Source organism: Camelus ferus, chromosome 21 (genome assembly GCF_009834535.1).
Source record: "Camelus ferus isolate YT-003-E chromosome 21, BCGSAC_Cfer_1.0, whole genome shotgun sequence".
Lineage (NCBI taxonomy): Eukaryota > Metazoa > Chordata > Mammalia > Artiodactyla > Camelidae > Camelus > Camelus ferus.
The window spans coordinates 8,323,162-8,348,066 of record NC_045716.1 but is presented as its reverse complement, the minus strand read 5'-3'; the positions used below and the strand labels follow the sequence as shown (position 1 = coordinate 8,348,066).

The 24,905-nt window shown below is 41.8% G+C and overlaps 1 protein-coding gene across 5 annotated transcripts in view; it reads left to right on the top strand.

Annotated features, from left to right (window-relative positions):
• Nucleotides 1-23,538, top strand: part of RABGAP1L (RAB GTPase activating protein 1 like) — a 563,059-nt gene extending 539,521 nt beyond the window's left edge. For all 5 annotated transcript variants that reach the window (XM_032463693.1, XM_032463696.1, XM_032463697.1 and 2 more), the window contains 6 exons: nucleotides 2,614-2,724; nucleotides 9,258-9,362; nucleotides 11,720-11,803; nucleotides 14,967-15,038; nucleotides 17,108-17,305; nucleotides 18,346-23,538. In XM_032463693.1, the coding sequence (XP_032319584.1) occupies nucleotides 2,614-2,724; nucleotides 9,258-9,362; nucleotides 11,720-11,803; nucleotides 14,967-15,038; nucleotides 17,108-17,305; nucleotides 18,346-18,498 (723 nt within the window). In that variant the 3' untranslated portion in view covers nucleotides 18,499-23,538. The remainder of the gene's footprint in view (nucleotides 1-2,613; nucleotides 2,725-9,257; nucleotides 9,363-11,719; nucleotides 11,804-14,966; nucleotides 15,039-17,107; nucleotides 17,306-18,345) is intronic.
• Nucleotides 23,539-24,905: the final 1,367 nt, after the last annotated feature.

Genomic DNA, 24,905 nt, shown 5'->3' with positions numbered 1-24,905 from the left:
TCTGGTATTAAGTAATATAACCCATCATTCATTTATCTCTAATTAATAATGAAGTACCCACCTGATGCCTTTTTTTTTTTTAAGTACTTTGAACAGAGTGCTTTTCCACTAGCATTGTCTGACTACCTGAAGGTTATTTTAACTCACTTCTAAGCATGTGTGACTGTAACCTGAAAAACTGGTAGCTGCAGCATTTTCACTTGTGCCAAATTAATGCAGTGGAAGTAAAGAGCTGAGGGAGCTCTCTGTCCCTTAGAGAACTGCAAGTACACATTCAGTAGAAACAGGACACTTAGCTCAGGAGTAGGTATTGGAACAGCCTTACCACAGTCTCTTTTGAAGAGATTCATCAAGAAATGAGAAAAATCTCTTCCCTGCCTAAACACTCTGCCTTATGAAATAGGTTCTGATGAAACTGTGCTGAGTATTGCTGCTTGTCCCTGGCAAGGAGGAAATTTATTGGAAAAGTTTCTGAACCATTTTTTTTTTTTTGAAGCTGCGTGTTTGAGTATGTAAATTGGTTCCACAAAAAGAGGTCATAGATGTATCAGAATGAAAGACTAATGTCTAGCCTCTGCTCGAATCTGGATTGCTTCAGCAAAGATTGAAAAATTCAGCTCTAGACACCCTAGGTTTTTTTATATTTTAGTTTCCGCTTTTATTATGCTTCTGTGAGAGGGTAGATGTTCTATAGATGGAGGATTTGATGAGTATAATTTGCCTCTACAAATACGTTTGCTGTCTTTTCAGGAATATCTTAGGAAAGGGTTCCTGGCAGGTCAGCACTATTAAGGGGTTACATTGTACCTTGGTCACAGAGGAAGGTCCACTGTGGTTTCCCATAGAATATGAGCTACCAAAAGGAGTGGATTTTTAAAAAACTGTGACTTTGGCATTTTATTCTTTCCAATGAAATTGAAATTCTGAATTGCTTTTTATTTTTTAAAGAACTTTTTAAACTTCAAACACATATATTATATATTCATTGTAGACAACTTGGAAATGTTTTGAAAGCGCAAAGACAACAATAAAAATTATCCATTACCCACAGTTAATGTTATTTATGTCATTATGAAAATGGAATTTTCCCATTACTTGTCTTTTTTCCTATGAGGTAGCACAAGCATTTCTTCTGTCGTGAGATATTTTTCACTTACATTTTAACACTGTATGGAAATCTGTCTTTAATTCATTTAAAAATTAAGTGATTTGGGTTTTTTTTTTCTTTTTTAGCAGATCTCTTTTGCAAAAATGTTTTGACCGTCCCCAACTATCCAGTCTACCTTTTCCAAAGGAAAATATAGAAATGGGCCCTGTTGGCTGCCTAGAGTCAAAGTGTAGGTGCATCCTTTGGCTTCCCTGCTGGCCCTGTGTTTGGATCTTCTGCCTCCAGGAAAATCTCGAGCTTTGCCCTTACCATCTGTTTCTTAGCCCTTCTTTAATAAAAAAAAAAAGAAAAGAAAAAAGAAATTAGGTTTCCTTCTTTCTATATAACAAACTCCAGGTTGTTCTATAGCAGATAAAATCCCCAGCCTCCCCTCCCCCTCCACTCCAGGATGCTCTGGTACACTATCTGCCAGGGCGTACACAGGTTTGTCTTCTGCTTGGGGAACACTGCTTTGTCTAAGTTTTTGCCATCCTTGCAGAAAACACTTTTAGGAGTATAAATCTGAAAAACAGGAAGGTCTCAGCACATTGATGTCTTTCCTGTCAGCTCTCTTTTGAACCTTCTGTGACTGCTAACAGTAGCAAAGATGCTTTGGAATGGAGGACACTAAATTGCCATTTGGAAAATAGCTGTGAATGTACAGCTGTACTGTTCATAACGGCTAGTGAAGGGGAGTCCTTGCTTCATAAGAATGAGTGACTTGCTTTTATCGTATAACTGTTTCAGAATTTTTTCCCTTGGGAGTTCAAGGCGGGGTAGGGTGGGGGTGGAAACAGCTCAGTAATTTATTTTACCCAGAATCTTTTAATCTGAAGTTTAAAAAAAAAAAAAGCAAACATTTAGAGACATTATCATAAGAATTGTTGTTTTAACACAAAAATTGGTGTTCAGAACAATAAATATAATCTTAGCCAAAGAATGAAAAAGTCAGTTGATAGTGAAACAAAATAAAACCATATGCTTAAACATACTCAACCAATTTGAACCCTGATATGGGAAAAACAATTTGAAGAAATGCCTAGTGGTTTCCCCACTTCCATGCAGTTTCCCTTGAGGTCAAGGGTGGGATCATTGCGCATGTTTCAAACAAAGAACTGCCTGTATCTGTGTTCTAGGTCTATAGGAAAGCCTCACAGGACTGGGGGTGTGTTTGGAAATCTTGCTTTTTGTGGCACGGTTCTTATGATGCACTCCTGTCTGGAGGGCTTCCGAGACAGCTGTACGTTTCACTGGGTCGAGTTCCGCACCTGCACCGCTCGCTTAACCCACTGTTGTTTCCCCGACAGCAGTCCTGCCTTCCCGTGCCACCTGCGCCTTCTCCTTCTTACACCTTCCGAAGTTCACTCTGTTGTTGTTGTTGCTTGTTTTTCCTCACAGCTCCACTGGCTTCTGATAGTATGTCCAGGCACTAACGCCCACCTCTGGCTGTTGCTCTTTTCCTGCAGAGGGAGAACCGGAGATTACAGGAGGCCAGCATGAGGTTGGAACAAGAGAACGACGACCTTGCTCATGAACTCGTAACCAGCAAAATCGCTCTGCGGAATGACTTGGATCAGGTAAACGTGGCATCCACTAGGCAGAAGTAAGACTAGACTGTGGTGACCCCTGCAGGGGCAAGGACCAAGTGGCTCTCAGAACAGCCCCACGAGGGCTTGCTCTGCCCTCGACACTGAGTGAGCTGCTAAATGGGTCAACGGTGTGGCGGGGAGGGGACTGCTTGTGCTAATTGGAGACGGAAGAAAACGCAAGCCTTTGAGACAGGTTTGAGTCCCTTCCAAGCAGCACGTGCAGCATACTTTTTTCTTTTAATACCTCTGAGCTTTTCTGGTGTTCGTAATCTGCACTTTTCCTAAGCCAAGGGCTGCCAGCATAGTTACCTGAGAATATCAGTCACCAAGAGGATACAGATACCAAACATTTGTAGGCACTGTACTTTGTGTTCCGCAAAGAATTCTCATCTACAGTAACTGTGAGGATTTTATATGAAGTATGTACATTGAGATATGCCTAGTATTGGGTCCACAGGCATTCTAGTGGCTGAGAGTCAAGACCACCGGGCTATGAATCCTGGCATCAGTGCTCACTCATCATGTGACCCAGGGCAATTCTTAACCTGCCTATAGGTTTTAGAAAGTGTCTACCCGATAGGGATGATGTGAGAATTAAACGAGGGAAAGAACTATGGAAGTACGTGTTCAGTGCACGTTAGCTGTTCCTAGGAAGCCCTTTAATTGTTCAACTTCCTTGTCCTTTCCGACGGTCCTGACAGCTTTAGGACTTCCTGTTTTTCTTTTGTTAGGATCTCTGGAAATAATTGACAATATAAGAAGGAATCTCGTGCAGATTTAAAAACATCACTCTGTGTTCTGACTTCTAGAAAGTGAATAGGGTCAGAACAGTGGGGCCTCGGGCTGTTGGGCCTGTGAAAGAGGCATGGCCTGGGCTCTCGCTGTGCGCTGACGGTATTTAAAATACAAATCCGTTAATAATACAGGTATAATTGGATGTTTAAAATTGAACGTTAATGTTTAAAAGTGGTCCTCACCGCAGCTCCTTTTCCCCACGTGAACAGCTAATTTTGCAGCCTGGAAGTTTAAACCACAGTAAGATGGGAGATAACACTGCTGTTGAGGAAAACAGTGCTGAAGGGAGAGACCAGGAAGCTCAAAAACAAAAACCGTGCTGCTTGGGACACAGGATGTAGCAGATAGAAGCGGCAGCCCCGTGGTGGAGGGTGGGCGGTGGCCCTTTAACCGCAAACCCCGCTCCGCCAGCTGCGTCAGGTTGTCAGAGGTGGTGTGACAGGTGTGTGACTCAGAGACTCAGAACCGAAGAAGGCAGAGGGGTCCCCATTCAACAGGGCCACACCCAGCCTGACCTCAGCTGTTGTATTTCTGTAGTAAAGAGACCATAGTGGTGACTCAGGACAGAATGACATTTTGGGTTCCATGTTAGCTTTCCAAATGGCCTTGGCTGACACTCAATTCTGCCATTTTGAATACTTTATCCATCAATAGTTTTCTTAAGATAGCTAGCCAAATGAAAACAGGTTTACATTAACTCTATTGTGGTAACCGTTCCATGATGCATGGAAGTCAAATCATTATGTTGTCCACCTTGAATTTACACAGTGCTGCGTGTCAGTTATATCCCAGCAAAACGGGAAGGACGAAAAAGTTTTAAGCAGTTAGGCCCAATGGGGATGCAGTGAAATAAGGCAGAAAGAGTTATAAATTGAAAATCATGTGGGAAATGTATTCGGTACATATTAAGCCTTTAAGAGGTTGCAAAAATAATGGATTAAATATTTACTGAGTATCCACTATGCACCAAGCAGGTTGTGTAAACGATTCCTAAGCATTGTCTCATTTAATCTTCCTAATGACTCCATTAAGCAGGTATTTTAATCTGCCATTTTATAAATGAGGAAACTGACATATATACTCTGACTTGGAAAGCTATCCTAAAAAAAAATAGAGATTTGGTCAGAAATATATGTACAAAGTTGTTTACTGAGGTGTTACTTAAAAGAATTAAAAACAGAAATAATGTGTATGTCCAATAGAAGGAGAGAATGAATGTCTGTAAAATATCTTTTTAGAATCATTTTAAAAAACAATGGGAAGATAATGATATAATATTTTTTAAAACATTAAATTTATCTGTGTATAACATTTGCATCTAAATTACAAGGGATATGGGCTGGCATAGTGCCATCCCATAGGAAAGAAGGCTGGACTATACCCTGATGGGAAAAAAGCCTACAAGGAAATATATCAAAATGTTACTGCTAAGTATCTCTGTGTGATAAGAGTAAATCTAATTTTTATATTCATCTTTATACTTTTAGTTTTTCAATTCTTTATCTTTTAAGAAGATCGTAAATTTCTCAACCACGCTTGGTTAAGTAACAATATATCTTATAACTTTTTAAAGATCAGAAAAAAAACATTATTTAAAAAACTGTTTCACCACCAAAAAAATCTATTTTGTGGATTGGTCTGGAATGATTATTAAGGAACTCCTGATATAAGTGATTACTGAGTCCCTGGGTCCCTCATGGAAATACTAGGTCAGTCCCTGAAGAAGAGGTTCCTTCATTCCTTCATTTATACTTTCTCTTTTCTCTCTCTCTTTTTTTTTTTAATTGACATATAGTCAGTTTACAATGTTGTGTCAATTTCTGGCGTACAGCACCATGCTTCAGTCATACATATACATACATATATTCCTTTTTGGATTCGTTTTCATTATGAGTTACTACAAGACAGTGAATATAGTTCCCTGTGCTGTACAGGAGAAACTTGTTTATCTGTTTTACATATAGTAGTTAGTATCTGCAAATCTCGAATTCACAGTGTATCCCTTCCCACCCGCTTTACCCCCTGGTGACCATGAGTTTGTTCTCTGCCTTTGAATCTGTCTCTGTTTTGTAAGTTCATTTGTGTCTTTTGTTTGTTTGTATTTTTCTTTTTTTAGATTCCACATGTAAGTGACAGCATATATTCTTCCTTCTCTTCCTGGCTTACCTCACTTAGAATGACGATCTCCAGTATTCCTTCTCTTTTATTTCTACCCTCCATACTTGTCTCTTTTTAAAAAAGTAGTTAAGACCTGGCTCCTGCCTGTTGAAGCTTATTATGAAGATGAAAGAGTGAAAATTGCTATTTCATGCGCCTCCCGTCCTCACATCTGACTCTGCAGTTTCTGCAGAGACGGGTTTATCTGCCCGTCACAACCGTCCCACGGTTCAGGTGTCCTGCCCCCGGCCCTCAAGGAAGGGCCTCACCTGAGGGCGGAAGGGCCGCTTCGCCCGCCTTCACCCAGTCTGCCCATGACTTCTCCGTTCCCAGTTTATCAAAATCAGATCTCTCGATTAAAATAGCAAAATGTTGGCAAACATTAAGCAAACATGGAAGCAGACTGTATGTGAGACAGTATGTAAAGCAAACAAGCACTAATTAGGTAAGAGGTACTTTGGAGAAGTAAGTGGTCTCTGACCCTTGCCGTTCAGCGCTGGTTTCAGGCTCCCTGGGCGCCAGCGGCTCGTCCCTTTTCTCTGGGACAGAGCTTTCTCTTCTGACAACTTGCCCTCCCTCAGACTCTTTAAGTAAGGACTCCTCAGGGTTTGGAAGTGAAAAAAGATACAGCATCTCCATCACAGTTTCTGCTGCTCCCTGCTTCCAGGCCCTTCCCGTTCTTTCTCTTCCCACCGTTTCCCGCTGCAGCCGGGCCCCCCATCCTGACCACGCGGGGCCCGTGCAGCATGAGGGGCACCGTCTTCTGTTCTGCCGTAAATGGAACAGCTGGCTTGGCGACTTCGAGAAATCTCTTCTGAAAGCCCCCCAGCCTTGATGTTGGAGCTCAGCCTTTCTGAGCAGGTTCTCCGTTGGCTCATGACTTAATCACAAACTGCAGTGCGTGTTTCTCTCGTGTGAGTGTCATGGTAGTGTTAGGAAGCAGAAGTTTTCATATCAGTAAGGCATTATAAGATGTCGGTAAGTGATGAGAAGGCAGTAATGACAGTGGCCTCCTCCGTCTCATCAAATTACCGTGAGGGTTTTATAATTTGAGTTCCAAGATGGAATTTGAGGATCTAATCTGTTTAGTATTATGTTCCTGGAAAGTCCTGTCACGTTAAAGATGATTTCTACTCAAGTGAGGTAGAGAGGTTGCCTGTACGGAGACCCAGAAGACCATTTTTAGGAGGAGAACCAGGTTGATTCAGATCTAGCTCTGTTTTGATGAGCAAAAGAATTACTCTGACTTCGCTGGTCAGCCTGGAGGAGAAATTCCGGGTGCTCCTTCCTGGGACTCCTCCGATGCGGGACCCACGTGGACCCAATTTCTGCAGATGTTGGAAATAGAAACAGAAGAAGGTTGCCCTACCGTGGCTTAGTAAAGAATGAGCAACAGAAAATGTGTAAATAAAAATAATAGGTCCTCTCATCATAAATATTTAAGTGTTTGTTAAAAATGTTTTGAGGGAAGTGAGGTTTTTTCCTCTTTTTTTTTTTTTTTTGTTTTTTGTTTTTTACAGACATTTCTAAAGCTATACAACACCTAGACATTCTCTAGAATTTCAGAAGCTTGTTACTGAATGTCAGGATGGCATCGACTATTGAGAAGTTCACAAAAGGCTCATAGTTTGGGTGAATCTCTCTTCAAGACCAAACTTAGAGAACTTTTGTTTCGGAGTGTCATGATGTGTATTAGAAAAGGACTGTTCTCTTCAAAAAATGGAAATTGCTGAGGGTGCGCTAAGGGGAGGTTAAACTGCAGCCTTCTCTTTTAGCAGGGCTGTTGCTCAGATGTTCTGGGGTGGAACTTTAACCAGGGGGCTGCCATTATAGGGGGACAGACTTGGTAAGATTTTTAAGAACACTGAAGCCATCAGGACAGCTGCTTTTGATTCGCCACACGAAGACCGTCCACGAGAGACTTTGGGGAGGATCTCCCGCTCTGTGGGTGACTTGTCATCTTGCTTGATGCTCTAGAGTTCACAGTTTTGGGTTTCCATCCTCTACATCAGCTATCTTACAGTTTATTAAAACTTGACTTGCAACATGTTGCACTTTTTGATGCCCACCTCTACTTTCTGGGTGCTTTTTTGCTGTGTAGATTTACCCCCTAAAATCTGACGTATCAGACCAAATTTTAGAGTCTTTAAAAGGGACTTTTTCACTCTCACTACCTGACAGTTCCAAAGTATCTGAAAGCAGAGCTCTGAGCACTGGGATGTGGGGTCTCAGGAGCTGAAAGACAGAACAGGGAAGCTCGAATGCAGTTTCTCTGCCAGGACTCAGCAGACTGCGCTGGCCTGGCCATCTGGACACGTGGGAGATACGGCGAAACACAGACAGAAGGCCACCTGGCCAGTTTTCACAACTACTTGGACAGCGTTTTGCTGCTGTCGGCCAGGGACGGCTCCTTCAGATGGCTGCCTCTCCTGTGTCACTAGTTTCCCTGCTGAACTCATCTGGGCCCCCTCCGCCCAGTCTCCTTCTCCGTGACTTGGCGAAGCACATCCCTTCACTCACTGAATAGCTGTGGTGCACCTGCTCTGTACCCAGAACTGGGGATACGATACAGTGATGAACAAAGGAGAGAGGGTTCTTGCCCCCCAGAGCTTGAAGTTGAGTGGGCAAGGCAAATAAATCACGCAGTGTGTCATTACAGATCGTGTTATCAAGGGAAATCTGAGTGTAGATGGGGTGGGGGACTGACGTAGACGAGGTGAGTGGGACGGGGCTCAGACCACGCTGCACTGCAGAAGTGAACTTGAAGTGTGAGGTAAGGGCCCTCAAGTGTGAAACAGTCACGTGTTAATAACTAAGTTGCACACACGCACACGTACACACGAGTGCTTCCGTAGTGAATTTTGGTTCTGTATCCAAATTATGAGCAGAGTACTCTTTCCTCGCTTTCCTTGGCCATTCTGGGAATCTGGTCTTTTCTGCCTGGATTCCTGGGACATCCTTCAGTTTTCCTCATGGCTGGCTGTCTCATGCGTCTTTTGGTCTTAATTTCTCCTTACTGTTCTCACTGCTGTTGTGAGTAGCCTGATGGGCCAGGTAACCTCAGCTGGTCTTAGAATCTTCTCACCTAACTGTGGTCCGTGGTCACCCTCTGCTTGTCTTCTCTGAACCCACCCTATGCACCACCAGTCAGAAGCTTCCATGTGAGGCTCCACCCCGTCATCCAGTCCGTCACACAGTCTCAGAGTGAGAGCTGTTGTGACTTCTGAGAAGGTGGAGGAAGCCTTTAGAAGGAGCCCGGGCTCTGGTGCCCCTTGAATCTGAATCGAGATCGAGGCTCTGATCTTAGACATGTTTCCCAGCCAGGTTATTTTAATCTCTCCAAACCTCCTGACCGTCATCTGGGAAATAATTTTTGTCGTGAGGATTAGACATGGTGTGTGCCAAGTGCCCAGTACCTCATCGGCATTCAGTGAAAGCAGCCACCCCCTGGGGGAGCGAGAGGGAGAAAGGCTTCTGGGAATGTTGGGACAGTAAGAGCCGGAGGTCGGGGAGTGTGTGCACACACTTCCTTCACCTTCTTTACGGTTGCCATGCTCTCTGGTTTGCAGGCAGAGGACAAGGCAGACGTGCTGAATAAGGAGCTCCTCCTGACCAAGCAGAGGCTGGTGGAGACTGAGGAAGAGAAGAGGAAGCAAGAGGAGGAGACGGCGCAGGTAACAGGCGTAGGCGGGCTCGTCTTTACGCAGGTGGATCGGCGCGCGATGCCGGTTAATACTATACACGAGAAGTACAGTTAAATTCATTCTAAACCAGCGGTGATGTTGAAGCCGTGCACGTGAGTAGCACTGAGTCGTTTCTCTGGAAGAGTATTCGAAGAGGAGGCAGCATTTCTACCCTTGAACAGGTTTTAGGAATTTGCCTTCACTGAGATGTCTCAGCAGGAGTGTTACATTTTCTCTAAGGTTAGGAACTCGGAATCGTGATCCAGGAGCTTTGACAGATCTGCAGATTTCGTGTCGTATCTCCAAGATAACTGACTTCCCTGAAGTGGTTTATGAGGGTTGTTAACCAAAAGCCTGCACAGATCTCTGCTGGGCGCTGCCTCCGTCAGTCCTGCTTAATTTCCCTGATTCATGCCTTAGAAGAGGGAGCATCGTCGCTCCTGGCAGAGCGCTCCAGTCTTATTCCCTGGGAGAATAAAAAGAACGTCTTGGGGACCAGCCTTGGAGTTAGCACCTACAGTCTTCAGGTGCCTTGTGAGGCTGGTCAGCTGGAGGACTCTGCCATTGCCAAGGAGCCCGAGAGGTGACAGGAGGGGGCTCTGGGCCCAAGGAGTCCAAGCTTCTCGCTTCCCTGAGGAGGAGCGGGTCGCCTCACCCATGTTCTCCATCTCAGCCAGCCCGGCCCGGCATGATCAGCTCATTTACTTTAATGAGTTTCATTCAGAGACATCAGTATTACTAAATATAAAACAGAACGCAGTGCATTTCAAAGACCGACATCCAAGCAACCAGAAAAAGTTCCCATAATGTTACCAGTGAAGAGAGGTGTCGTTTAGCACCTTCCGGGGTTTATAAAAAGTATCCCATGACTTTTATTTATTTATTCTTTTGAAAAATGATGAAATGAGTCTTGGCGATTACCCAGGATCAAGATTATCTTCTTTCTACGTACTCAAAAATTTTCAGGGGCTGATTATCCAGTTTGCTCCAGGTCCTCTGAGGGTTTTGCTTGTTTCTTTACGTCCTGCTTTTTTGGGGCCCACTTCAGTACTTTAGATTAAGAATGAAGCTATTAGCAAATGAAATTAATCCATGCTTCACACCCCCACCCCCGTCCCGTGTGTGTATGTGTTTGTGTGTGTGTGTGTGTGTGTGTATGTTTATGTATGTGTGTATATCCTGTTTCAATTGTTGTGGTTCCCTTTTGAGATAGAGATAATTCTCCTCATTTATCAGATGAGTAAACCACAGTTTACAGAAATTAAGTGAATTTGCCCAAAGCCCCAGCTAAGTCTGCCCTGAGTCAGTGGGGCCTTATCTCAGGAGGCGGGGAGGGTATGGTTGACATCCTTGAACTATGTGAGACAGAGAACAGAGATCAATACAAACAACCAAGTTTGAATCAGTATAAACTACAAATTGCTCTTAGACTTGTAGAATGTAGCAAACATGAAGGGATTCAGAAATCTAATAATCAAAAGACCACTTATAAATTGCAGTAATTTGTGAATCTGTGTGGAGTATACGCCAGTCATCATTTGGGACGCTGCAGAGCAGAAATCCCCTGGGGTTTTTTTGTGATTATTTAAAGATTAACCAGAGTTCTGTTTGTTTGGTCAACAACTTGGGAGAATTGAATCCTTTCTTTTTTATCTGGTGGCCCCTGAGCTTTTTTATTGCCTTAACCTTTTTCTATACCTAGAATTCTAGAGCTGCCAGACCACAGAAATAACTGTGGTTTTCAGTTTAGCATTTATAATTTAGTATCTCTGTGCCTGTACCAAGTACCTGCATTATGTGTTCTTCGAAAGTCGCTGTTTTTTAAGTCCCTGAATCTCCTCACCTCGAGTTCTTATCTTCCTCCATCCTTTTCTGACTTCAGTCCCCAAAGCCTCCTGTTCCTGCCCCCAGAGATGTTAACAGCAGTGTCCATAGGGGACCGTGAAGAAGGTGGCCCCACATCTTAGCTCAGTAATTTATCACAGAGCATCAGAGTACCTGCCATGCTGCCCTGATGTTTTGTTTTAGACTCTCACAAGGATGAAGATAGCTTCTTAGTGGACACTCATGCAGCCATGTATTTATGAAGCAGTAAGCATAAGCAGTTTTACAGTAGGATTGCTCACGTGTCTTACACGTTATAGGAAAGAAAGTAAGATTTCTGTATCTCTGGAGATGATTACGTTTTCCAGATGATCAACACGCATCTTCAGTGGGAAAACTGTATACACTTTATAGAGTTGTTTACATTGTTGACTGTGAATCAGGCAGAGTTGAATATGGATGTGTGTGGAAATTTATTAAGATTTTGACTGGGTCTTGGTGTTTCTCATTCTTACTCTTTCTAGCTAAAAGAAGTCTTCAGGAAACAGCTAGAGAAGGCAGAATATGAAATAAAGAAGACCACGGCGATCATTGCTGAGTATAAGCAGGTAATGTGCCGCCGTGGGCTTTGTCGCTATGAAAGTAATTGTTTTGCTGTTTTTCTTTGGGGAGAGTTTGCTTGTTTGTTTTCAGAGGTTCCAGAACGGTAACTGCACCGCACTGAATAAATCTGTTGGCTTATTTTCTCCCCTGAAATAGATAGGGGTTGGACATGCTCGCTGATAACACGGGAAGTTTAATTGAGCAAAGCAATCTGCTGGTTATTTACAGTGTTTGATAGATTTAGAGGAACAAGGGATCTTATTACCACTGGGATCCTGTCTCTGCCCTACTCAGAAGCTAATTTCCAACAGATCACACTAGTAATATTTGCCACTTTCCCAAGGGACTGAAGTTTAGTGATTGTATTAAATGGCGAAAGCTAGGCGATCCCAGTGTCCTTTGCTGTCACAGCAGAGAACATGGGAGCCCTTTTCCCCGCATGGCCATATGGCCTCACCTGACAGAGGCCAGTGCTAGCAAGATACCCCCTGTTGTGAACCTTAAAGTGATCTTTCAATGGGGGCTTCCTCTCCTTGAGGATGCTTCTGGCCCCAACACCAGAGGGTCCCAGAAAGCCCTCATTCCAGCTCCAGTGGTGTCCTCCTGTCCCTGCCAGCCATGCTGGGACATGTCTGTGACTACTCTTATTGCTCAAGACCCTAACCAGACTGTTCAAGTTCCAGTTTTCTAGACTTATTAAGGTGCCGTATGCTACCTACTGATCCAGAAATTTTCCCAGGGTCTCCTGCCTCACAGAGGAGTTCAAAGTCTAATGCTTACTTTAAAAAAAAGTATATATATGTTTTTCTGCTTATAAATGAAACTTACATTCCTTGTGGAAAATTAACAAAGTGCAGAAAAGCACAAAGAAAACAAATCTCCCTTAATCTTGCCAACTAGAAATAATCATTATAATATACTGAGGTTGCACTGTTGCTGTATGAATATTGTCAATAATGCTGTTCATGCTTTTTGGGGAACTGGTTCATTTTGTATGTTATGAATCTCCTTCCGTTAGGATTCTGCCCCTTCATGGAAGATTGCTTAGAAATAAGGCTTCAGAGCTGTCTTACTCTCTTTTATGATAATTGATACACATGTATTTAATGCCTGCTACATGTGAGGCTTGGTACTTTGAGGGTAAAAAATGAATTCATTCAGTTTCTCTCCTCTGGAAGCTAATCTTGGAATGGGGAAGTGAATCCTGCCCATAAATAAGAGTAAAGGGAACTTATTATATGTGGGAAGTGAGGATTCCCTTCCTGGAAGAAGGGGTGATTTGGGTTGTGCTTCAAAGATGAGGTGGGGTTTGGGGATCTGGAGATGGAGGAGGAGAGGGTGGAAAGGGGGAAAGAGCATGTGCCAAGGCACGGGAGGCAGGCTAGCGACAGGAATTTTCGTGTGGCAAGAGTTTTGAGTACAGATGAGGGAAGCAGAGGTGACTTGGAGCCCAGCTCAAGGAAGGTCTTCAGGGAGAGGCTGAGGAGTCTGGATTTTATTCCAGCAGAAAGTGGCATGACCAGGGACATATAACTGGCTCTCTGTCCCAGTGAGAAACAGGGACTCAAGTGGAGAGATGCAAAGACACAGAGCAGCAAGGGGCCCACAGCAGAGCCCAGGTGAGAAAAAGTAGGGCCCTGAAGTCAAATAAGTAGTAATGAAAACGGAGGAGTGGGAGACACAAGAGTATTTTCTTTGTTAGAGAAGGGAAAACACTGAAAGTTATCCTGAGGTTTTGAATTTGGGTAACGAGGAGAAGCGGTGGTCAGGCATCAGCCAGCACAAGTAACGTTGAAGTCCACGTGCCGTGGAACTCGCCGTCATGGCCGATGCGTGTCTTCCAGCAGCCCCCAGGGCCGTGGGTGGCCGCCAGACGCAGCACCGCTCAGGTAGCAGTCCTTGGAACTGCTCTTGGATGTTGTCTGGCAGGCACTTCAAGTAACGTAAAAGGCAACAGACCCATCTCTTAAAAGAGAATTAAACATAAAACATAATCTAAATGCATTCTGTAGTTGGAATTAGCTATTATTGACTAGATTTCGGAATGTTTGGGTTCACTTAAAAGGGTATATGGTTTGCAGTCTCTTCCTTTTAACACCAGCCAGTACAGTCCTATTTAGTGTTTCCAGGCTCCGATCTGGAGACACTGGAGACAGCTCAGCAAGAAGTCCCTGGTCCCTAGAACTGTTTCCCAGTAGACTGGGGTTTTTCTTTAATGACCGTTTTGATAATAAGAGATAGACCTTTTATGATTTTAGTCCAAATTGTACTTAAAACTTGACATCTTTTAACTTTTTTATTCCCTTTTCCAAAATAAAAAGATTCTTGTTTCACTCAAGTTTAGCAAGCCTTGAACTTCGGTATTTTTTTTAAAACATTTTTTGGGGGCTTTGAAAGCACTTTTTTCTTATCGGTTCTTGATACTTGTTAGCACCTTAATTTCAGAGCCAATAGTGATGAGATGCTGTTAAATGAGCACCATCAGCCAGGCGCGGTACTGAGCCCTTTATGTATCGTTTTCCCATCGATTAGCGCAGCACAGCACTTTTCAGTCATGGGGAAGCTGAGGCTTAGAAAGATTAGTGAATGTGCCCAAGGACCCAGGGCACAATACTAGAAAGTAACAGGGCTGGACTTCACGCTTTTCATGTTACACTATGTTGCCAAACCACTTAATTAGAGTTTTAAGTCTTTATTATTTTCTGGTCATTTTAACTTTTTAAAAATTCACTCTGCCACTTCCTAGGGAAACTTTTGTAGCTGACAACAGAAACTCTGTAGCTGTAGACAGGAGACATTTCTAGTTCAGAATTCTTTTCATCAGGCTCCTAGGATAGTACCTTGCCCAAAGTAGATATTCTGCAAAGATTCTATAGATTGGTCCCAAAGTGAGGACAAGAGCTCACTGGAACCAGTCACGAAGGCTCGTGACAGAAAGAAATCAAATCTACCCCGTGTGTTTTTCCTGCTGGTGGAGACAGAGGTGTGCTTTACACGTGGAACGCTCTCAGGCTTCCTGCTGCTCACTGCAGGAGTGACTGGCGTTTGCCGTGCTTCTTACTTGCAGAATTTCTCCTAGCATCAGAGACGCTAGAGTAACATGGAAGTGAGTCACACGCTACAAGAGTCGTTCTGTTTCTAGTAAAGAAACTCTTTTCTTCCCTTTAGATCTGTTCCCAGTTGAGTACCAGACTGGAGAAACAGCAAGCAGCCAGCAAGGAGGAGCTGGAGGTGGTAAAGGTAAGGAAGAATGAAACAGGTCTGTGATACGGTGTCTTCCATTCACATAGTCTTACGTGAGTCCCTGAGAGGAGGACCCCAATATGTGCTGCCTGCCCCACAGCAGGGCAGCCTGCAGACACGACCCCACCTCACCTTTGCTTTAAAGGATTTAGAAATTAAGAACAGTGTCTCACTTCTAACTGGGGTGTGAGCCAGATGAAAGGTTGTGTTCCCGTACATCGTATGGGCTGTGGGAGGCAGGCAACAGGGAAGGAGGTAGGATTTCAGCCTTGTCCCAAGAGGCCCTTGAGCTTTCTTGAACGTTGGAAACCTGGGAAGCAGCCTGCATGCATCCCCACTGTGCCTGGATTGACGTGACTTCAGAGTGCGACCCGGTAGCATCACTCCATCGCTCTCTTAAAAAGTCAGCACCACTGGCAGCGTAGAACTCGGCTGGGGAAAACGCGTTGGGTAACTGATTCTTCCGCCACATTTTTAGAAATTTGTTTTTTAAAGAAAACCTGCAGCATTTATTGATATGCTGCCCCCTGGTGGTAAAACTCCTTATATCGCTTTTCTATTTGAAAAAGGCGATTGCTTATTCTGTAGAGAGACAGCAATAAACCAAAAGGATTGGTATTCTTAAGAAGCAGTGTTGGCACAGCCAACTCTGGGACCAGGGCTACAGAAACCTTGAATATATTCAGGTTTATACTAGTAAATAAATGCATTCTAGGCACTTGAGCATTTCATTTAACAACTTGACAAGTGATTTAGCCTCTCTCGGGTTTATTTTGCATTCTGTAAAATAGAATATAACCTCCCTCATAAGGTCATTTTGAAGGTTATATATGATAATGTTCATAAAATGCTTAGTTTGGTACTTGGTACACAGTAAATGCATAATAAATACATATTTTTTATAAGTTACAACCTGAACATCTGAGCCATGTAAACCTTGCTCTGAGAAGGGGACTTCTCGGGATTCAGGCCTGGGAGACAGGCTTGCACATGTCAGAGCAAGAATTTAACGACCAGCTGACTATGGAGCGAAGGAGAAGCTAATGGAGAGATGACACCAGAGTCTTGAGGCCCGAATGGTGGAATAATGAACAGTGACATAGAAGTGGGGAGAGCTCTGTGTGTGTGAAGAGAGGGGTGTACTTATGGTTGTGGACACACTGAGCTTGTAATGGTAGGACATCAAAATAGAAATATTCTGTAATATTTCTTATCTCTAAACCCTTTGGAGGTATTTTAAGAAAACAGTAGCCCTCTTGTCTAGAAAAGAGTTGCTGCTGTTCAGTGCTGTGTGCCTGATGGGCGATCCAGGCATGTGGCAGAGTTTTTACTTTTATTATCTTGAACAATATAATGATCACCTTGCTTAAAGCTGAACAAAAGGACTTCTACTTTATTTGTTGCAAGGGTAGATTTAGGTTAGTCATAATGACCTTCCTCAGTCTACCATAGGCAAGTTACTTAACTCTTAAGTTTCTTCATTTAAAAAATGGGCGTGATAATAGTACATAATTATACAATTGCTGTAGGATTAAATGAGATAATGCATGTGGAGCATTTGGCATGGGACTTAGCATCTAGTAAGAATTATGAAAGTTTCTTTTGTACACCACAAGGAACTATGTTCAGTATTTTGTAACAACCTTTAATGGAAAATATGAAAACGAATATATGTGTATATATACATGACTGAGACATTGTGCTGTACACTAGAGGTAGACACATTGTAATTGACTGTACTTCAATTAAAGAAAAAGAAAAAAAAAGAATAATGGTGGTATAAAATTTCTAGAACAGACTTCAAAGAAAGGCTATAACACTTTCTATTCCCAGGGTTTCTGTAGAGACACTTTAAGAAAAAGGTGCACCTGTCTCAGATAGTTGGGTTTTGTGCCGACTATAACCATTTTGGTTGTAGGACAAGAAAAATAATTACTTTCATAAATGGGCCTGCACCTGTTGACAACAAGCAGTGTCTAAATAAAAATCATATCGTATCATTTCAGGAAGTGATTCATGCTGTGAAATACAGTCTGATGTTGGTTCTCTCTCTGAAATAATTTCAGGGCAAGATGATGGCATGCAAACACTGCAGTGACATTTTCAGCAAGGAGGGTGCTTTGAAAGTAGCGACCATAAGCAGAGAGGACCAGGGAATTGAATCAGATGATGAGAAGGACTCTCTTAAGAAGCAGCTGAGGGAGATGGAGCTGGAATTGGCACAAACCAAACTGCAGCTGGTGGAGGCCAAGTGTAAAATCCAGGTTGGTGGTTGGACAAAAGATCAATAAGAAAAAAATGAGCAGCGAGTGGTCTGGGGTAGGCTAGTGCCGTAGGATACACCTGTTGAGCTCAGAATCACAGGATGCTACTGTGTATGACGAGGACATTTTCTGCCCACTAACGAGTCCTGCAGAGCTGCATTTCGTGGCATTATTTTTAAACACTGATATAAACAAACACATACTTTTAAACAATTTAATAATTAAGATTACGTCTTGTGAGAACTTAAGCGTATGCTTTTTTAGTTTACCCTGAGACTTTTCTTTTGCCTCGGTCCTTTCTCATTGCTCCCTTTGGCAGCTGAGTCTGAAAGTTGAAAGACCAGGCCCCTTCTGTGACCTCCCCCCGACCTCTGAACGTTGGCTGACTCCCATTCTCTCCTGTGGAGCTTCTTTTCATCTTTACCTGATTTTGCCAAATCCCTTTCCCCATGATCTCTTTCCATATTGGAGGATGACGGAATCAGAAAAACACTCCTGGCTTCTGAGGGACTGTTCCCCTTTCCTCTTTATCAGTGACACTTCCCCCCAGCGGTGTCCTGCCTGGGGTGGCACCAGCTGTGCTCCCGTAAGGACCCTTAACTGCCCCTGTGCTGGACCTTACACGCTCTCAGGGGCAGAGGCTCGTGTGTTTGGAACTCACGCTTCCTCACGCTATCAGTAAAAATTCATTCCATCCACACGTTTATGTTCATTTCTGGTTCTAAACCCGTTACCTCAGGTTGCACCCTAAACCTAGATTTGGGCCTAAACTGCAGGGGGAAGAAATGGTAAAATGAGGTTTCATCTCACTGTTCAGAGAAAGCACCGATTCTGGGTTTTTGTGGTAACTTTTTTAACTCTACACTTTTTTTTTTTTTTTTACATTAAGAAGCAAACTGAATCTCTCCTGGGTTTTGTAGGAAGAAAACCATGGCTGTAGAGAGACCTGTGGATTCCAAAAAGCTATAAGCTAATTTTTCTTTTTTTTTGGAAGAGAGAAAACATTTACGTAACTCAGATGATTTTCTTCCTTTAATTAGGAACTTGAACATCAGAGAGGAGCCCTTATGAATGAAATCCAAGCTGCAAAAAACTCTTGGTTTAGCAAAACCCTGAACTCGATCAAAACGGCCACGGGCACGCAGCCGCTGCAGGTGCCACAGGCCGCCCAGCCGCCCAAGGAGAGCACATAGTTCCCGCCTCGCCCGAGCACAAGAGCACAAGAATCAGAGCGCCGGAAGCCTGGGAGGCGTGTCCCTGGCGTCCCTCTGAAGGGAAGTAAAGGAGGCCAGAGAGCAAGCCAGACTCTCAGTAACTCTCACTCTTTCTCGTATGACACTTTTCAAAGGGATGTTCTTTAAACTAAGCTGATTTATGTTGCATACCTGTCTCTGAGCTTCTTCATGGAAGGCCATGTTCAGATCCATCATAGTACTATTATACATCATTTTATATGCCTGATGTTTGGTTGGAAATCAGTAATTCAGAACTAAATACTTTTTACTTAGAACTAATTACCCATAATTATTTTTATCTTAGCATAAAAATGGAGGTGTCTTTTATTCCAAGGTTGAAGTGATAGGGAGATATTTGTCACAGAAAAAAAAAAAGATTGAAACCTAAACCTCTTAACTTTTCAGGATTTATTTAGATAAAGCACACTGTGGGGCGGGTCGTGATCCCTGTCAGGCAGGTTTCTTCATGAAACTGATTCCCTGGATAGTGATGATCCCATTTGAAAGAAAGAATGAACAGACTTGGGATTGAACAATTCCCAAAGAGAATGAGTTTATTTTTGTTTTCTGTTGGGGAGATCTGGAGATGAAGTGCCAAGAACCGTGGAATTAGATAGGCTATTGAGAACACCAACCAGATAAAAGGAACTGATTTTCATAAACGCAGGATCAAATGAATCGTTTGGGGCCTGGTATTCTAACAGGTCGTCTTAAGAACTCCACATAGGAACTGTAAGTTCCCATGTGTGAAAGCTGTGACTTCCGGCAAACAGAGTCAGGAGTGGACTCTGTGCGTTGCATCTTTAGGGAACCTTCACCAGAGAAGCCTAGAAAGACCCAGGAACAGCCATTGTGCTTAGACTGGAATATAGGACCAGAGACAGAGTATTTCATTTAATGTTGACATATACTTGCTAAAGAAACACTAATATACAGTAACTTTGTTAAAGTTATGAAGTGGGAAATAGAGGTCAGCTTCGTATCATCTTAGTTTAATGTTAGGCAAGTTTTTCTGATTTCTGTAGCTTCCTAAAAATGTGCCCTTGGTACCCCTAGATGAAGAGATGCAAATGCATTTGTAACATTTTTGATTGCATATAAAACCTTTATAGAAATACTTATCTCATGGAAAGGTAAAGCTATTGTTTAAAAGTTGATGGAAATATTTTTTTCAATTATATTTAACATGTCTTTATAAATAGTCCCTGCAGGAAATCCTTTGGTAAGGGAAAAACTAATTTTCCCATTTTTTTTAAGCTACAACAGAGGCCTTTGGTCCTTTTACGCCAACCAAACTGCTGTCAGCTGTGTATAGTAACATTTGTTGACACTCATCCTTAGCTTCATTGTTGAACATGTTCTTTGCAAGGATCTTAAACTCTGTAGTGCCAATGCGATTCTCATCTGTGCCATACGTTGCAGTTAAAAGTAACACACTCTTGGAAGTAAAAATCACATAAGGGCCATCTCTGCTCCGGAGCATGCACGGAGCATGCACTACAGGTTGCTTATGGTTGGTCCTTTCCTCTGAGATGATCATTAAACTCTCAAAGTGAAGTCCCGTTCGTGGGTATGTGTTCATATCTACAGCCGTAAACCTGATGTGGTTGTTTGTTATCCTTCATTACACTCATCAAATAATACTTTTCTTACAGGATTCTATTTTTTTTTTTTTTTGTCCTGACATTTTCATCATAGTTTTCATTTCCTTTCACCCAATAGGAAAACAACTCAGCATTCAGAGTATCTGTGTTGACTTTAACATTCCCTCTGTGGTGGTTTACAAAATTCTTTTTTTTTTTTCTTGTAAAATATAATGACTGGAAAATTGCATCTTGGTACTTGTTTCTGTAAATCACTTAGTATAATTTGTTAGCTTTACTGGTACTTCATGCTTTGATCTCAAGAAGCCTTGTACAAGTTGCCTTATCAAATGGCTAGCTAAATTAAAGATGTTCTTTTGTGTTTTGTGAATCTCATAATTCTATTGTACAGAGCTCTTTTTACATTTCACAGAATGCCTAAATTGCCTAATTTCCCTTGAATGGTAATTGAGAGAGAAATAGGATGGCTCTGGGTCCAGCCCTCACCTGTAGCCCTGGCTCAGTTTCATAGCCCCTTACATTGTTTTCTTTAAACAAAATCACCAGGTACATATATTCCAGACATTTAATAAATCTTTTGCATTTTTTTAAACTTTTTTAAAAGATTATAATGGCCATCTATAGAGTTTTTTCCTTCTCCAGTTCCATATCATATGTAGGTATGTGTACTGGTACCATAGTCTAAATTATCCCTCACTGCAATGCCTTTTGGGTGAGTAGCAATAGCAAATACAGAACGAAAGAATATGGTATTTTTCATACAATGTTATAATAGCGCTGTCCCAAACCACGTGTCCGTCACCATGTATGGTTTGAAAACGCATCCGAGCATTAAGCAACAGCTAGTTTCAATTTCTCTTATCTTGAAATATATTTGAGAATTGCTTCTTTTTTCTTGATCCCTTTTAGAAAGAGAGCGACCAGCCCAAATATCCAGAAAATTTTCAAATATTCTAGAGTGTTTTTAATCTTTTTCTAGGATACACTGCATCAACATTCCTCCAAAAATCCAACATTTGCAACATTCTGAAAAGTGATGATTTCTCTTTTCATTAAATTCTGCAGAATAAATTAAGGGAATGAAATTCAAGTTGATAATTCAGTCATTACCTTTTGTATCTTGAGAATCTTAACACATTCCTTAAAGCTGAAAGAAACCAAGCTGAACTTTGCAGTGCATATGTTTGCTGGCTTCCCACATCCTGAGCCATGGCACAATTTGGTTATATTTAGTTACATATAATTTAATGCAAAGAAGTTCTCAATTACCTAAAGTTCTGTACATGAGTGCCTATCAGAAACACTAACAGGAATGTCATACAGGCCTCTGGCCTGCCTTTCCAAGCGACCGTCTCTCTCCTCCCCTCTCCCAGCTACTGAGTTAGTAATTTCTTCTTCATTGGCTTTCTTAGATTTCCATAAGAAAGTAGAAAAGTAATCTTTGTACTGATGTTGGGATATTTAATAGTATTTATCTTGTTTAATTGTTTTAAAAAATTTCATTCTCTTATACTATGTATTAATATTTATTTTTCTCAAACCTTTACTCCATTTTCTTAAAATATTTTCCAGTTAAGAACTAGTGGCTTCATTTTCTGGCTAAAGTGAGAAAAACAAGAGACTACACAATTTAGGGCATGAGAGATGAGAGATCCTGAGAGGAGGTGGTTAGTTACTGAGGATGAGAATCACAGATGTAACTAACGGAGGGGTTTGAGTTTTTCTTTTTCTTCAGCTGAAATGAGCTACTATTTCTTTAGCTACTATTTTGCTAAGGTGGTTGTCTGGTTTCGGGACGCTTTTAGAGAAAAAAGGAGCTTTTAAAAAGTTAAATACCTTGTTTGTTTTATCTCTCTGAAAAAGAACTCAATTACTTAGTAAGGTGATTCTATTGTATAACTTACTCTTTTAAAAAAACTACTCTAAGATAGCTCCGATTCTCTTGCTTCAATTACAAGTAAATGAGAGCATGGACAAGCTCTGTTGTTTGATTTGAATGCTGTGAGATTTGTGGTGTGTGTGTGTGTGTGTGGTTGGTATAATTTTATATGGAGTATCCCTGCCTGTTTTGTATACCCAGGTACCATGCAACTGAATACGCACATGGCGATCAGATAGAAGGCCAGACAACAGCTCAGTGGTCTGTGTTTCCTGCTACCAGATACAAAACTCCCTCTAGTTGCCATGCTGATGGTCAGACGGAAGTGGAACTGCTCCAGAACATCCTTCCTCTCTCATCGTGGCTTCCATACAACACAGGCAAAGCCCTTACCTTAGGAATTTCCTCATCTTTCAAAAGCTACCAAAATGAATACTTCGGTGTGGGCTGCGCCTCAGTAGGAGATGATCTTGCACAGCAAGGAGGAAAGTGGGAATTTACGAGTAGCTTAGTGACTACAGTCAGCTGTCAGGCGTTCCCTTCTCAGCTTCCATCTAAAAGACCACGTGTCAAGCTTATCTACAGATGAATTTGCTGCCTGCGAATTCATCACCATGTCCCACTCTCCCCACCTCCACCTCTGGTTTATCATTAGTGGTATTCTGAAAACTTTTAAGAAAAAAGAATCAAGAATCATTGAGTAGAAAATGAACATTTTAAGTTACTTTCCATCTCATTGGCAGTAAGTTAACACATAAAATCTTTTCTGTTAAAACGTAACTTTTAATAACTATATGTTATATATGGAATTAAATATAGGAAACTGAATGATAAGGACATAAATGCATCAAGACTCTGGTGTCAGGAAAGCACAAGGATAAAGCCTAGAAATGGTCCCAGAATCCAAGAGCCCAATAGCCTTTGCATCAGTTTTTCTATTTTTGGTATTTTGCATAATGTATGGATCCTTAGTTCGAATAAGGAAAAAAGTTTCTCAGTCCGTCCCACTTCCTTTCTTCCCACTCCTACCTTCCCCTTGCTGAGGAGGTAGTAGTAATTTTGTGCCACCTACTTTTATGAATTCTATGATTTTTCCTATGGCTTCTCCAAAGAAAACAGGTTCCAGGATAAAGGAGTTGATTAGCCCAAACAGTGGTAATTGACTACAGAAGAAATACTAGTGAGCAGCCTCTCTCTATAAATACTGACCAATTAGATGTTTCCATAATTCCATGTATCATGTATAGTACACTCTATAAATGTAAATGTAATGCTTGTTCAGAAAAGTGCAATTTATTGTACATTGTCCCAACAAATGTTTACTTTTATAATTGTTATGAACTTGAATTGGGCTTTAGTATCTTGTTTTTCTGTGTGAATGAAGCCTTGTGAAACAAACAAATGCAACCGAGAAGGTGGCAAGGTGACTGTTTTTGTGAGCCAGTGATGTTTTCAATGCTTTGTGTTGCCCCTTTGGCCCCATTAAGCAGTAATAAACATTTGTTCTGAGGTCCATATGTGTCTTTTTCTTTTCTGGTTGATTTTATTCTGAATCATCTGAACTCAGCGTTTGTATAATACTTCTTATCTGACATTAGACTCCAGTCAATTTAGCAAAAAGAAAGATTCCCCTCTGTAGAGATTCCTTGGTTGCAAGTAACAGAAACTCTCTCAAGCAAGCTTAACAATAATAAGGCAGTGAATTATAAGGAAAAAAGTACAGTTAGCTCATAGCAAAGGCCAAACCGCTGGGCCTGTAGACGGCATGGGGACAAGGGACTGGAACGCCGTCAGGAACCTAAGCAACTCTTTTCATACTCTGTCTGCTTCTCTTGCCAGGTGGTGCTTATCTGCTCCTGCTTCTCACCCTGAGAAGAAGCATTCGCTGCTTCTAAGTGCACAACTTCCAAGTTTACATGTCAAGTGACTGGCAGCATCTCAGTGTCCCAGTTCTAAAATCTTGCAAAAATCTGCTCGGCTAATCCTGGATTTGGTGGCCGCTGGTGGTCTCGCCGAGTTCAGCACAGCAGGTGACATCACGTAACTCAAGTGGAACGCCAGAGGCTCTCCTAAGCTACCTGGTAACCTATACTTGTTCAGTAGGGATGCAAAATCTCTATTTTCTTTCCAGTGGAATAGAGAACTCTAAAGGTTATATATAGTTTACTATTGTTAAATTCCCTATAAGCACCCAGTTAAGCAAATGCACTTTCTGATAGCTTTAACAACTTACTGGTTCCCTCATCGGTTTACGCAGTGAGTTCCATAAAATACTTGTTAATCTTCATTTTTTATTTGCACAAGAATCTTGGTTTCACCTTTTTTCCAGTGTGCTTTAATACATTTTTATTGAAGTACAGTCAGTTTACAGTGTTGTGTCACTTCCTGGTGTACAGCACAGTGCTTCAGTCATATAGGAACATATATTTGTTTTCATATTTTCACCATAAGTTACAAGATATTGAATATGGTTCCCTATACAGTAATAAACTTGTTTATCTATTTTATATATATTAGTATCGGCAGATATTGAACTCCCAATTTATCCCTTCCCACCCAATTCCCCCCAGTAACCATAAGTTTGTTTTCTATGTCTGTGAGTCTTTGTTTTATAAATAAGTTCATTTGTCTTTTTTTTTTCTTTTATTTTAGATTCCACATATAAGTGATATATGGTATTTTTCTTTCTCCTGCTGGCTTACTTCACTTAAAATGACATTCTCCAGGTCCATCCGTGTTGCTGCAAATGGCATTATTTTATTCTTTTTTTATGGCTGAGCAGTATTCCATTGTATAAACGTACCACAACTTCTTTATCCAATCAGCTGTTGATGGACATTTAGGTTGTTTCCATGTCTTGGCTATTTTAAATAGTGCTGCTA